Below are 15,029 nucleotides of genomic sequence, written 5' to 3' on the forward strand. Positions count from 1 at the left end.
GAATGCGCCCTGATGCTGAGCAAACGCGGGTCCAAAAACCTGCGCTGAAAAGGGTATAAGTAAGCTGAGTACTCCTGTTAGTGAGTACTGGAGAGGTGAAATACACTTTAAGGATGAAGTGCTACTTATATAATGACAATTATACTTTTAACAGCAAAATTTTGCTTATGGCTTGTTACTGAGCTTGTTAAAGAATTCAAATGATATGGCTGTGAAATAAGATTATTCACAAATTAGAAAATGATAATCAGATATAGATTACGAAAAATAAATTGTGTAGCTTGCAGAACTGGGAAAATTTGCTCCAAAAGGTATTTGGATGAGGAGAGAGGGAGAGAGTTGAGGATTGAGGGTGTATTTGTTGTACGTACCAGTCGGAGCAATGTGTGAAATGTGAACTCTGTGTGTGTGTGTGTGTGTGTGTGTGTGTGTGTGTGTGTGTGTCAAGGGGAGGATCCTCTCCCTCTTTTAAAACGGGTCGGACGGAGTGAGATCGGCAGAGCTGAGAGAGATGCACTGACGGGGCAGCACACAGACACACACACTCAGGACGACACACTCACGCGGACAACTGGCCTATTGTGAACACAAACAACCACACACACTGGTCGGGACTGACCTCTCTAGGATACATCCCTCAGGACTCCGTTTCCCATCATGCACCAACGGAACATCACAGAGCCGCAGGGGGTCTCCACTCAGGGGGGGGATGCGACCCCTCGGACTGCCAAAGATGGAGTCTCAATCCAGGCAACTGCTCTGGGGTCTCTGAGGAGGGGTTCCAGCTGCTGTAGTGCCCATCCGCCAAGGGGGGCTCCTCTCTGGGCTTGGCTGTTGCTGGGTGTGCTGGTGGTCCCTGGAGCCTGGAGCTTCCTCAGTGAGGAGCAGGAGGAGCTGCTGGTGGAGCTCCACAACCATTACAGAGGGCAGGTGTCCCCCAGCGCCTCGGCCATGCTGCCTCTGGTAAGACTCCTGCAGAGATCTGCACTGCCTGCTTATGGGGGGTCAGGTAGAACTGAGTGAGGTGAGTGTCAGACATGGTGCCGAGGAGGAATCCAACAGCTGGTGTTAGGCTTGAGGAGTCAGTCCTGATGATGTTCTCCAGGGTTCCTGCAGTATCACAGTCACATCAGAGGAGAGGAGCTGCTGACAAGCTGGAAGAACCTGTTGAGGGAGAGAACAGGTGAAACAAATGTGATTTGGAACCTCTGGAGAACATTGTGTCAGTAGGGTTCTACCAGTACTACAGGAACATACCACAGGGCAGACACAGGAGTTACTTTTCATGTTCTCAAACACGGCAAACCTATTAGTATTTGACATTTTCGTTAATTTCCCAGGAAATATAACTTGGACCTTTATGAAAACACTCCAGTATATTTACAGTGATAATATCTATTAAGATTCTGAGGAAAGTTTGTTTTAGCGAGGGCTGTGGGGCTTGGCAGAGGAACGCGCCCTCTGGTTCATTTAATATGGTTACATTTAGTCCTAGTGGTTTGTATGGGTCCCGTAACGTCTGGGTGAAAAGCCCCAGGACCGATGTAACGGTCGTGATGCTCAGTTGCTCCTGTTTGAACTCGTCCAGCTAACGTTGACCTTTGACTTCTCCAAAAAAGGACATTTTGTCCCCCTTATTTGTGATCAGTGTAAACAGAGGACAACATCTCTGTTTATTGATTTGTCTTCTACACATGATTGTGGTTTTATGTGTCCATGCCAGCACAAGAACCAGAATCAGTCCCAGCACCAACTGTAGACAAGGGTCTGGTTGTCCTACGCTGGTTAGAGGCTTTGTCTTTGGAACACTTTTGAGGAAACTACTTCACTTAAGCTTCAAATGTCCACTGGGTCCTGCAGGATTTCCAGCTTCTTCCTAACTCAGACAGTTGAACTCAGCCTTAAACTCCAACTGCAAAAATGCATTTTTTCCTCCATCTTAAACAGTTCAGCCTCAAAATGTAAAGACTTCTTTGCCCCCCCCCTCCACCACCATCAACAACACCAGGACCACCACCCCAACCCCCAACCACACCCCAACTTGATGAAAGTCAGCCTCAGGGTTGTACATGATCCTGCTAGGAGGTGGCCAAATCCCTGGGATTATGTGGTGGAGGGAACAGTGTTCACTACCAGTAACATAAAAGCAACGTTCAAGAGAAATGAGATTAAAGACAAACCCAGAAAATATCTCAAGATAGAAGTTTAAGCAGGATAAATGTGAAACCTTCAAAAGAAATGAATCAACTCAGTCCACAAAAACCAAACAGGTCAGTGCACCATCGTAGTCGAACTGTGAGTGTCGATGTGAGCCTCCTCACTCACCGCCAGCATGTTACACGCTGCGCCGGCTCTACACTGATCTAATTTACTGGGAACCAGAGCAGCAGCCAGTTTCACTGTGTCCAGACATGATGTGATACCACTGAAGTGGAACCCATTATAAAGGTGGAACTCCAGTCTAGTTCTATAGTTGGTGAGCAACATCAATCTGAACAAGCTGTCACTGATGTGACTGCATAAAATCAGGAAATGATCCTGTCAAGGATATTGGAGTATTTTTGTAGTCCAACAGGAAGTGGTCATCTCCTGGTTCCTCCACCAGCAGGAAGTGGTCATCTCCTGGTTCCTCCACCAACAGGAAGTGGTCATAGCCTGGTTCCTCCCCCAGCAGCCAATAGGATCGCTCCATGTGATTGTGGTGATTGAACCAGTAAATCAGCTCTGGTGAACAAAAGTTGATGATCTTCCAGGTTCAGTTCATCAAGATCATCTTCACTGATGAACCCTCTGATGATGCTGGAAGCCTGGATGCTACGTTAGCAGTGCTAAGCTAAGTTGGACATCTATGAACTGATAGATTGATAAATCTTGGTGGTTTCATGAGATGCTGTGCCCCACGGTTGTTTTGGTCGGGAGACAAGCAGGAGACATGAGGACGACTGATAACAACCTCTGGCAGGGACACCTGATTATTTTCTTGATAACAATGTCTGTCTGAGGAAAACTATGCAGAATTTGTTTACATTGAGGTCATATTCAACTGTAGCTGTATGAACAGCCTGTGTGTTTTCCATAATCAAGAGATAAACTGTTGTTCAACATCTAAAATCTCTTTTCTTCACAATTCCATTTGCCTGCCGTGTGATGAACATCTAGACTGTCTGCATTAAACTATGATGTTACATCATGTTTAGTGGACTTACATTTACTACATCTTATAACTACTGCCTTATTTTAAGTATACTGGGAAAGAACTGATCTGATCTGCTGGTCCATCAGGAACCATCCAGACTTCTCAGATCATCTTTGATAATTTAAAAAAAAATCAATGCAGGAGCCTTAAAATCAGTTGCCCTTTTCAGACACAGAATGCACCAAATTTGCGGCCCGGTAGAGGCGGGAATTTGCCGTTGGTGTGAAATGGAGGCGTAATACTCCTCTTGTGTGGGCGTAAGCGTGGCGTGACGTGCAGCATGAAGTTGCGTGTGAACAGTGACGTACAACATGAACGTCAGGAGAATATTCAGCCGCTGAGCGCAGCGCTGCTGCTGTCGTGGTCACAGACCTGCTGGTACTTTTTCCTAAGTTTTTCAACTTGACGTTCCATCATCTGGCGATAGCCACGTCCACCAAGCTGTTCCGCGACCTTTTCATTACATTTACAACAAGCCCTCCTTCGCCGTCCCGTGAGGTGTTGATCCACGCTCCTCTCGCCGTGACGTCAGCAGCTCCCTGATCTCAGCGGCTCCCTGGTGCTCGTCTTGCTGAAGTGACGATGTGGCTGAAGAATACTGAGCCCCTGACAGTCTGTAGGTTTCACAACAGCAGTTCGGCTCCGGGTGCCAGCAGCGTCGGCTTTGACGTTCTTGATGCAGGAGAACCGGCGAGCGTTGTGTTTGTAAGTCTGCGTCATCATCATCGACACCTCCTCACACCGAGCCGGCCCATTGACGGCTTGGATTCACACAACCCTGGGAGGAGGAACATTGCCAGGCTAAAACTGACCCCCAAATTGCTGCACTCTGGAACCTCAGACCGAGCCACAAAAAGACGGGCGAATCAGCAGCTCGGTGGCTGGTGTGAAAGCGCCTATTCATTCATGGAATATTTAACATAATTTTCAATCAATAATTCAGTTGTTCTCAATAAACATGTTAAAACTTAACAAGACACAGTTTCTTCACTTCCCTCAGCATTCTCTGCTACTACTCTCAGTACCTTAAGGGAACTCATGGATCTACCAAAATGTGAAGTTTGTTCACTCTTGGCAGGACTCTCAGTCTCTTTTCTCCCTAAAGGTTTGGGTGTTTGCAGTGGGGAACTTGTGAGCATGTGACTCTCCTGATTGTGTGGATTCTGTGGAAACTCTGGACTGGAGGTAGTACATTTAAATTTCCAGCTGGTTGCAAATTCTTGCAAGTCTGCACATACTGGCTGTGAGCCATGGTCAGAAAAGAGTTTGTCAGGTACACCATGTCAAGGAAAAACGGACTTTAGAGCCCATTCCACCTTTTGCTCGTGCTCCCTCAGGAGCTGGATGAGATACCAAGGGCTCGTGAAGTTTTTCAAGCATCTCCTCTCATCTTTGTGGGATCTACTTGTTTTGAGTTTTTGAACAGTCGTCCATCAGAAAATGTCAGCTCCCCTTTGTAGAGTCCAGTACTTTTGTATTACTTTTGACGTTGACTACATGACATATGACATGTTCGTCCACATCGTAACCCTCTCACACTCGTGTGTTTCTCACAAGCTCTTTCAGTCGTGTGAAGCTCCTTGATTGTTCATTCTCACATTGCCAGATGGTTTCTCCTTGCAGCCGCTTTCTAAGTGGTGCAGGTATTATGAGAGCTTTGGAAGGAATGTGGCAGAGAACCACACCACCCCCCTGAATCTCTATAGTGCTGGTTTGTCTTTTGGCTCTGGTGTTTCTTGTGTGGCTTGCACTTTGTCCATGTCAGGGTTCAGTCTGTCTTTCCTCAGCAGGCACCTGATTTCTCTCAGTCAAATATTGCATTTGTCTGATAAGTTTCAAATTTTTCCTGGGAGTTGATTGAACAGCTTCCTCAGCCTGTTGTCATGTGACTCTGTCTTCACCCCACACAAGGATGTCATCCATCACACTGATGACCCATCCAATCATTCCAGATGCTGAGACCGGCCCCTCTGAAACACCTCTGGGGCTGAAGATATTCCAAAGGGGGGTCTCTTAAACTTGTACCTGCCTGAGGGTGAGTTAGAGGTTCATAGTCTGGAGATCTCTGCATCTAGCTGGATGGACAACTCAGAAGACTTTTGCTTTCAGCACCCAAGCAACAAACTCCCCAGTTGTCAGAGGCTTGTGTTCTCTTTGTATTGCTTAGTGTACGTCCTGTGGATCAAGGCATATCTTTGTCTTGCCAAGGTGCACAACTGTCACCGTGCTGCTGACCCATTCTGTGGGCTGTGTTTGTTTTTTAATAACACTGAGATATTCTATCCAATTAAGGTCCCTTCCAATGTCTTTTTCAGGGCCACTGGGACCTTTCTGGGGGGAAATGAATCACCGGCATAACGTCTAGGTTCACCTGAATAAGGTGAACTCCCAGCATACAGGCCAGTCCTGTGAAAAAATCCTCATATTCACACAAAATGTCTGTCTGTGTCTTTTCTTCCACTTCTTTTATCCTCCTCACCACCCAAGTGCAACACTAGATGATTTACAGGTCCTGCTTTCACATCAGGCTTTTTTACTTTAAAGTCCACATCAAAGTCTTTGTCCTTAATCGGCATTTGATGGTCTTCTGCCCTTGTGGCTTCTCTTTTAGTCCAAAAAAAGCCCACAAAATTATCCAGTTCTCTCTTGGATTTGATGTTACAGCCAGCACCTGCTTCTATCAGCGAGTGTCTGGTTGTTTATGTTCAGGGTCCAGCTTGCTCACATGACCCAGTTCTGTTTGTTTCAGTTCACTTCTTCATGTGAACATGTCACTGTCACTTAATGTGCCACGTTCAGTTCCATGTATTTTGCAGTGGAACTCTGCCTGTCCGCGGCAGTACTGATTCTTTCAGTGAGAAGAGTTGCAGGTTTTGCCCTATGCGAGTCACTTCCTTGGCTTATGTGTATACCCACATTTTCCACAGACTGCTTGTGGTTTCTCAGGGAGGGTTCCACCCCAAGTCCAACACCCTGACACTGGACACTAACAGCAGCTAGGGTGGCCCAGGACTGGTGAGGGTCAGAGCCACTAACCAGGACCAGACCACCAAGATCCAGGAATACACAGGGAAGGTGGCCCCCAAAGATGAACTGTTGAGTGAAAACCTCAGGCAGCAGGAACCTGATGCTGCAGAGAATGAGAAGGAGGAACAATCATGGAGGGATGAGCCCCTGCACAACAGGAACCACCTCCAGTTAGAAGAAGAGTCTGATATCAAGAATCCTACCAAGGGCTGGAGAAGGCTGGACTGGAGACACCACAGAGGCTCCACTCATGGCAGTTCATCTTTTGGTGCCATCTTCCTGGTGTAGTCCTGGATGTTGGTGGTCTGGTCTTGGCCAGTGGCTCTGATGCTCACCAGTACTCAACCTCCCTCAGTCTTCCTAGTGTCCAGCCTCAGGGTGCTGGACTTGGAGTGGAACCCTCCCTGCAGGGTGAGGAGCTTCCTGGTCTTGGTATCAGGGGTCTCCATCTCCTCCTTTGGCAGCTGATTATCCCAGCGGGTGTCTGGTGGCTGGCAGGGCTATGTGCAGGTGGCTCGGACCTGGTTCCTCCCACTGAGTGGACCTCTCAGGATCTTGTGACTCTGTGGAAGTGTTTGGCTGTGGTCGACCTTCCTCAGCCTCCTCATGGTTCCGCTAGCTTGTGGGATCCCAAGGTTCTTGCAGCCTTCTTGAACATCTGCTGCCTTGTGGTAGTTCAGGCCGTCAGTTGTGATCATCTTCTATCTCTTTGGTACCATCCGACCACACTGATTGCGTCTGAATCAGATTCTGGTGTTGTTGATGTAAATCCTGGTGATGTGGTTCAGTGACTCCATGACTCGCCCATTCCTGCCTGCAGCTGGATCTCACCACGTAGAGGAGGAGACTGATGGTGGATCCACTTCAGAACCAGATCCTGCACCAGTCGTAGTGGTGATCTGGCTGAAGGGGTTCAGGTCTATCCAGAGCAGCAGCAGGGATGGTGCATCACCTTGGGATATAAAACCTGAGGGTCACCTGTGTCTCTGGCTTTGAGTTGTTTGTGAATATATACACATACGTACACTCTAGCCCAGGTCCTCCACCAGAGGCCTGGGAGCTCGAGGGTTCTGCTCAGTATCTTAGCTGTTTCCAGGACTGCGCTCTTCTGAACTGAGGTTTCAGGTGTTGGTCCTGGAATCTGCTGGATTCACTCTCCCAGTTTGGGGGTCACTGTCCCGAGTGCTCTACTACAACTGGGACCATGTCAGCCTTGACCTTCCACATCCCTTCTAGCTGTTCTTTTAACCCCTGGTGCTTCTGAACCTTCTCGTGTTCCTTCTTCCTGATGTTGATGTCAGCTGGTGTCACCTCATCCATAACCACTGCTCTCTTCTGCTGTTTGTCCACCACTACTGAGTCCAGTTGGTTCACCAGTAGCTGTTTGTCAGTCTGGAAGCTGAGATCCCACAGCACCTCAGCCCTGTTGAGCAAATGTTGAGAACATCTAGTTTCCAGAAACACGTGTTTCCCTCCAGTTAACAACACGTTTATTTTTTTAATATATTTTTTCATTTTAGCCGGTCCTCACATCTTCAAAGGGCCATTTGAAGGTCAAGACTTGGTTTAGGGTCGAGGTTAGAATCAGGTTCAGGTCAGGTTTAGGGTCAAGGTTTGGGTCAGGTTCAGGTCAGGTTTAGGGTCAAGGTTAGAATCAGGTTCAGGTGAGGTCAGTGTTGTTTTCGTCACGCTGGACCAAAACGACAGTGATGACGTCAGACACTTCTTTCCATGACGAAAACGGGACTAAGACGAACGTCACCATCGCCCTGTGAAGACTAAAATGTGACCAAATTGTACACATTTTCGTCTGACGAGAACGAGACCAGACTAAATTGTTAGTTGGTGGACGATCAAAGTTTCAAAACATTCAGGTTTTTTCCGCCAAGTAGAATAAGCGTGCAATGTCAATCAAGAGCTCAAACATCAGAATGGAGCCAGCTGGAGCTGTTGGTCCTACTGGCCACGCCCCCCTCATCAGTACACAACCTCTAAAAGCCTCTCTCTCACACACACACACACAAACACAGTCTGGGCCTGTCTGCAGTGGACGAGACTCTCACCAGGCAGCAGCAGCGGCGTCGGGTGGTCGTGAACAGAGGGATGATTGAAGCGTAGCTTTAGTCTGTGAGGCTCGCCCTGAGATGCAGTTTCTGTTTGTATGAAGCCCAAAGTTTGGTGGTGGTGGTGGTGGTGGTGGTGGTGGTGGTGGTTCCACCTCCCCGTGGAGCAGAGAGCGCTTCCTAGTGCTACATGCTAAAGCTAGAATGAACGGGGCTGCCAGGGCCGCTAATGTTTGCTGGTTTAAAGCAGCCTTCTAGTAATCTAGCATGTTATGAAGAAAACCCTGTTCATTTGTGGACGGGGGGCAGGTGGAGTGCTTTGACCCGTGTTTGTGGGACTGGGAAACACGGGAGTCCTCAGACCTGCTGCTGTTCCCTGTCTAAGCAACACACCTGGATGCTTTAACCAATAACAGCAGCTGAAGCCAACATGGAGGACATGAGGTCGTTCACATGGAAGTCAAGTGTGCTTTTATTTAGTTTATCCTGTTTTATTGTGATACAATACTCCTATTGTGGGCCAGTGTGTTGTCTGCTTCTGCAACAGAATAATAAAAGTAAAAGGTAGAGAGAGAAAAAGAGGGGAAACTCCCCTTTGAAGGTGGATCAGTTCAGTGCTTCATTCTAACACTGGAGTGGCCTCTTCAGTACACACACATCTTTGTTGAGAGGATCTTTGATATTTGACTGAAACCTTTGAGTTTTGGTGGACTAAAACTATCAAGGATAGAAATGACGAACATGGGACTAGAACTAAGAAGCATTTAGTCCAAAGACTGAGACTGAGACTAAATCTGCCAAAAACAACCCTGGGTTAGGTTCAGGGGGAGGGGCTAGGGAATGTATTACGTCAATGAAAGTCCTCACAAAGATACAAGTACAAGGGTGTGTGTGTGTGTGTGTGTGTGTGTGTGCGTGTGTGTGTGTTTTGGGGGTGAATCAATGCATGCCTGCAGGAGAGTATGTCTTAATGTTCTGTCTGCTTCACAGCTACTTTGATGCAGACAGAAGGAAGAAAAAAGGAAGGAGAGGAGAGGGAGGAGGGAAGGAGAGAGGAGGGGAGAGGGGGAGGACAGGAGAGGAATAGGAGGAGGGAAGGAGAGAGGAGGGGAGAGGGGGAGGACAGGAGAGGAATAGGAGGAGGGGAAGGAGAGAGGAGGGGAGAGGGGGAGGACAGGAGAGGAATAGGAGGAGGGGAAGGAGAGAGGAGGGAGGTTATTGTGCTAATCTGGGAGGAAATTAAGAAATATTTCTGTTTTGGTGGTGAAAGAGAATGTTATCATTACCACAAAGGTGTTCAGAATCTTGGACTGGGATCAGGAGTCAGCCCAGTCAAACCAGTTATGAAATCAGTCCATCTAATTGAGACAAAACTGGAAGAAACTCCAAACGTGTGTCCAGTTGAGACGGGCCTGGACGCCACTCCCAGTGTCGCAGAGGACTGTTCTGTTGCTGCACCTCTGAATTAAGTTTTGCCCTCATCAGTATGGGCACACAGCACCAGTACAGCACCAGTGCAGCACCAGTGCAGCACCAGTACAGCACCAGTACAGCACCGGTACAGCACCAGTGCAGCACCGGTGCAGCACCAGTGCAGCACCAGTGCAGCACCAGTGCAGCACCAGTGCAGCACCAGTACAGCACCAGTGCAGCACCAGTGCAGCACCAGTACAGCACCAGTACAGCACCAGTGCAGCTGTACTGGTGCTGTACTGGTGCTTGTTTGTGTATGTGCTTGTTTGTGTGCGAAAATGTGTATGTGTGTGTCTGTGTGTGTAAATGTGTATGTGTGTGTCTGTGTGTGTAAATGTGTATGTGCGTGTTTGTGTGTGTAAATGTGTATGTGTGTGTCTGTGTGTGTAAATGTGTATGTGCGTGTTTGTGTGTGTAAATGTGTATGTGTGTGTCTGTGTGTGTAAATGTGTATGTGTGTGTTTGTGTGTGTAAATGTGTATGTGTGTGTCTGTGTGTGACCTTAAAATCATAACACAGACCAGATGTGGACACAAAGAAAGGAGGAATGTGAAGGAGACCCCTGACTATTGTTGCTGTTGTGTGTCATCACTGGACAAACAAACACACACACACTCTGTTGTTCATCGTCCTGGTATCTTAGCAACAATGACTCGAACCACGAGATGAACACTACTGAGTGATTTACTTCAGTTTTGACCTCCCGACACGCAAGCGAGCACCGATATTTGCCTCCATTGTTGAGGGGGTTTCTCTCTCGGGCAGCTGGTCGTTGTAGTTTTTAATCAAACAATCAGGAGGGTGTCGGAACCATGAGCAGTGGTGGATGAAGTGTGTGTGTGTGTGTGTGTGTGTGTGTGCGTGTGCATGTGTGTGCGTGTGCATGTGTGTGTGTGTGTGCGTGTGCATGTGTGTGTGTGCGCGTGTGTGTGTGCATGTGTGTGCGTGTGTGTGTGTGCGCGTGTGTGTGTGCATGTGTGTGTGTGTGCATGTGTGTGCGTGTGCATGTGTGTGCGTGTGTGTGTGTGCGCGTGTGTGTGTGCATGTGTGTGTGTGTGCATGTGTGTGCGTGTGCATGTGTGTGCGTGTGCATGTGTGTGTGTGTGTGTGTGTGTGTGCGTGCCTGTGTTGGTGTCAGCTGGTGCAACAGGGAGGCTCAGTGATGTGCTGACCATGAGTGGAGCTCGCCAGCTCAGAGGAAGAAGACGCGATGGCTGTTAGTCAATCAGCTCATTCTTTGCTCAACCTGTTTCATGGGATTTGCTCACAAAAAAAGAGCAACTGTCCAGCTGGACCCTCCAACTCCGTCTCCACGTGAACCCGTCACCAGGCCCTGAGGGCGGTTCTGACCACATGTGATGGACAAAGGCCTCCTCACATTATGTGTGAGTGTGGTGGGTTGGTCAAGGAGTTTTTAAGTGGGCCGGGTAGTGGGACGTCTGTCCATGTGGACACGCCTCTGATAGACTGCTATCTGGGCTAAAGCGAAACAGTTCTAGATCAGTGACTCCGCGATGGGAGCCTGTCACGGTGATCTGTGACCACCATCAGTCCCTGTCACCAAACAGACAACCTCAGAAATCCTGCTGAACCAGTTCACCCCAACTTTCTCGTCAGGAGGCCATGAAAGCTGGTCTCCATAAGCCTGGACCACCAAATCAAGAGAGCAGTGAATCGCAGAGCTGCTCTCTGATTCAGGGGAGGGGAGGGATTCCTTTCTTGTCATATATTTATGCAAAACATAATAATGGAACTTTACTTCATGTACATGATTTACGTGACCATGTTTGTTTTTTTTTACAGCCTCTAGTATTCATGTGTGTAAATATGGTACTATAATATATGGTGACCACGTGTGCTACGGCAGCGTCTTCTGTGCATTCATTGTACAACTGCAAATATTGTTCTGATGAATCAATATGAAAAATGTAGAAGTAACTCCATGTGTACGTTGAGTACTTGATAGCATGTGAGGTATGCCGTTGTAGTACCCCGGTGGGACACAGCAACTTGTACTTCAGCTCTATTTTGACATTTTCAGTTTAGATTTCCAGACTGTATCGTCACCCATGTATCCCTGGTCCCGTCACCTGGACCTGGACCTGGTGAGGTTGCTACCGATACCCAGCCCAAAAAATGTAAAATCCTCATACGAGTGTAGCAACAACACAGTGTTTGTGCTGCGTGGTCACAGAACACTGAGAAAGGAAAAGCAGTGGGTTATGATGCTGATTGGAAGCAGGTGTGAGGAGGAGAAAGTCTGAGCTGAGTCACTTCCTGTGTGGTCATCAACAAATGAGCCTCACGAAGCTGAAGAAGAAGAAGCTGCTGGGCGTCGACTCCACGAGCCCCAGCGTCACCAAACTTTCATCTGCCTTCTGTCCTCCAGGCTGAGGTGACGTATGACACAGCCACGCTCTCAGCAGCCTGACCCCCAGGACCGCATCTAACCGGCAGCTTCCATCTCAGTAACAATGTGAAAAATATACTCAGATGTGCACCAGTAATGTGGCAGTGCAGCTTCTACTGGGCCATCGTTTACCCAGTAGCATGTTGGGCCAGATCAGGCCCGCTTCTATTTAATGTAGCAGCTATGTGACGTACCAGCTAGGGAGGACCGGTCCAGTACTGGACCAGAACAACCCCAGAAGTCTGCATGGATACATTTTTCTATGTGGGTACTGGGTAGGCTTGGTTATTTCATATTGCTGGGGAGCGTTAGCAGCTACGCCTTCAGGTGAAAGTCCTCCACATGTGGTAGCTGAGGGGTGGAGCAACGATGAGCTGAGTATGGAGAATCGGTGACATTTAATTGGGGAGAAAATGCATTGAAAATAAGATTTACAACAACAACAACAACAACAACAATAATAATAATAATAATAATAATAATAACTATGAAATGTGGGACCAGCTCCCATTGCACTCCTCCTGGATCACAGCGGCAGCCTGCTGTCCTTTTACTCTCTGTCTGTATTCTTCATATGTATTCATAGTCAAAGGAACAACTTTTTTCACTTCGTGGATTTTTGAAACACCTGATCCAAACCAGGACCCAGTGCACATGTGCATGAACTTAATTTTCCAGAAATTCCCCAAAACTGACCTCTGTCACCTCCACTGGTTCTCTGCAGAAATGGGACACCAACCTAAAGCTGCTCGCTGAGAGCTACGCAGCCAAGTGTATCTGGAACCACAACCCAGAACTGGAGGACACCGGAGAGAATCTGTTTGCTGGAACCGGGCCATTGGACCTGCGAGAGGCTCTTGAGAAATGGTTTCTGGGTGAGTTTGGGTTAGTGGAACTGAGCGTCTCAGCAGCTGGATCAAAAGCTGCAGACCACAAGTGTTGATACAAAGACAGTCAACAACTGAAGAACATCTGGCAGTTAGAGAGTGAATACTGGTCTGCTCAGTGGGGCCAATTTATCCAGGCTCCAAAATATCTCCTCCATGTTGAACAGCCAGTTGCTATGTGGCTGTTAGTCTGGAACTCCGTTACTCATGAACTGTGTCTGTTAGCCCCAAACTACACCTGTTAATGACTGTGTCTGTTAGCTGCTAACTGTGTCTTTTAGCTGCTGGTTGTTTTTGTTAGCTGCTAACTGTGTCTGTTAGCTGCTAGTTGTGTCTGTTAGCTGCTAACTGTGTCTTTTAGCTGCTGGTTGTGTCTGTTAGCTGCTAACTGTGTCCTTTAGCTGCTAGTTGTGTCTGTTAGCTGCTAACTGTGTCCTTTAGCTGCTAGCTGTGTCTGTTAGCTGCTAACTGTGTCCTTTAGCTGCTAGTTGTGTCTGTTAGCTGCTAACTGTGTCCTTTAGCTGCTAGTTGTGTCTGTTAGCTGCTAACTGTGTCCTTTAGCTGCTAGTTGTGTCTGTTAGCTGCTAACTGTGTCTTTTAGCTGCTGGTTGTTTTTGTTAGCTGCTAACTGTGTCTGTTAGCTGCTAGTTGTGTCTGTTACCTGCTAACTGTATTTTTTAGTTGCTGGTTGTGTCTGTTAGCTGCTAACTGTGTCCTTTAGCTGCTAGTTGTGTCTGTTATCTGCTAACTGTGTCCTTTAGCTGCTAGTTGTGTCTGTTAGCTGCTAACTGTGTCCTTTAGATGCTGCTGTGTCTGTTAGCTGCTAACCGTGTCTTTTAGATGCTAGATGTGTTTGTTAGCTGCTAACTGTGTCTTTTAGCTGCTGGTTGTGTCTGTTAGCTGCTAACTGTGTCCTTTAGCTGCTAGTTGTGTCTGTTAGCTGCTAACTGTGTCCTTTAGCTGCTAGCTGTGTCTGTTAGCTGCTAACTGTGTCCTTTAGCTGCTGTTGTGTCTGTTAGCTGTTAACTGTGTCTTTTAGCTGCTAGTTGTGTCTGTTAGCTGCTAACCATGTCTTTTAGCTGCTAGATGTGTTTGTTAGCTGTTAACTGTGTCTTTTAGCTGCTAGTTGTGTCTCTTAGCTGCTAGCTGTGTCTGTGTGTGTTTCCGAACAAGTTTCAGACAACTAAATCTGAGTTCTGACTCAAGTTCATGATGATAGACAACATGCTGAGACAGCAAGAATAGGAAATAGGGGACAAAGGAAAGTCAATTCAGGTTAGAAGTCGAGCAGGTCGCAGTGAGGGGAATGTTTACAATGGGAGAGGACCAAGTCGGTGGCAGGATGGAGAGGAAAGGGAACCCAGCTGCAATATCTGATAAACCCGACGGCACACTGGTGAGGAACAAGCCTGTTTTTTACTTATCTTACCATGAAATGAAGAAATTTGTATCCATCTGAGTCCCTGAGGGCCCTGAGGGCCAGATGTGATAGACTGCTCCAAAACTGCACAGGGCAATAATGTGTCACGGTTTCATATTCTGGTTCTCTTTTCTTTGGAGAGAGGTTCCATAATATGGAGAGACTCTGTCAAGGTTCCTGAATCACTGAAGACTCTTGTCCGGTTGATATCACCTCTGTGATAATGAGGGGTCTGTGAGAGGATCTTCAGGAACCAGGTTCTGACCGTGACTCCATGTAAACTGGAGCCCTCACACAGCAGTTTGACTGTGGAACCTCTCGAACGTAGACAAAGACGTGCTCAGTTATTTTTTTTGCATCTAATTGCATCCAGCCTCACATGCCTGCACGCTGACTCACGAGCAGCTTTGCTGTGACGGAACCTTCTGCGCCGGTTCAGGGGCTTCCCGATGGAACGTTCTCAGAGGGTTAGTGTGAGCGGAGCTCGTTCAAGGGTCCCTCTGTCTTCCATCAGCTCACCACTAGGCTGTGCTCTTCCAACCCCGCTGTTTGC

General features: G+C 47.7%; 1 protein-coding gene across 1 annotated transcript in view; it reads left to right on the plus strand.

The window, feature by feature from the left end:
- Positions 1–482: 482 nt before the first annotated feature.
- Positions 483–15,029, plus strand: part of LOC147255284 (uncharacterized) — a 21,063-nt gene continuing 6,516 nt past the window's right edge. The window contains exons 1-2 of the mRNA XM_086212891.1: positions 483–963; positions 12,894–13,044. Coding sequence (XP_086069017.1) covers positions 658–963; positions 12,894–13,044 — 457 coding nt within the window. The 5' untranslated portion in view covers positions 483–657. The remainder of the gene's footprint in view (positions 964–12,893; positions 13,045–15,029) is intronic.

The sequence above is a fragment of the Aulostomus chinensis genome, chromosome 9 (assembly GCF_037954235.1).
Source record: "Aulostomus chinensis isolate RoL2024-O1b breed Wild chromosome 9, RoL_Achi_v1.0, whole genome shotgun sequence".
NCBI classification, from domain to species: Eukaryota; Metazoa; Chordata; class Actinopteri; order Syngnathiformes; family Aulostomidae; genus Aulostomus; species Aulostomus chinensis.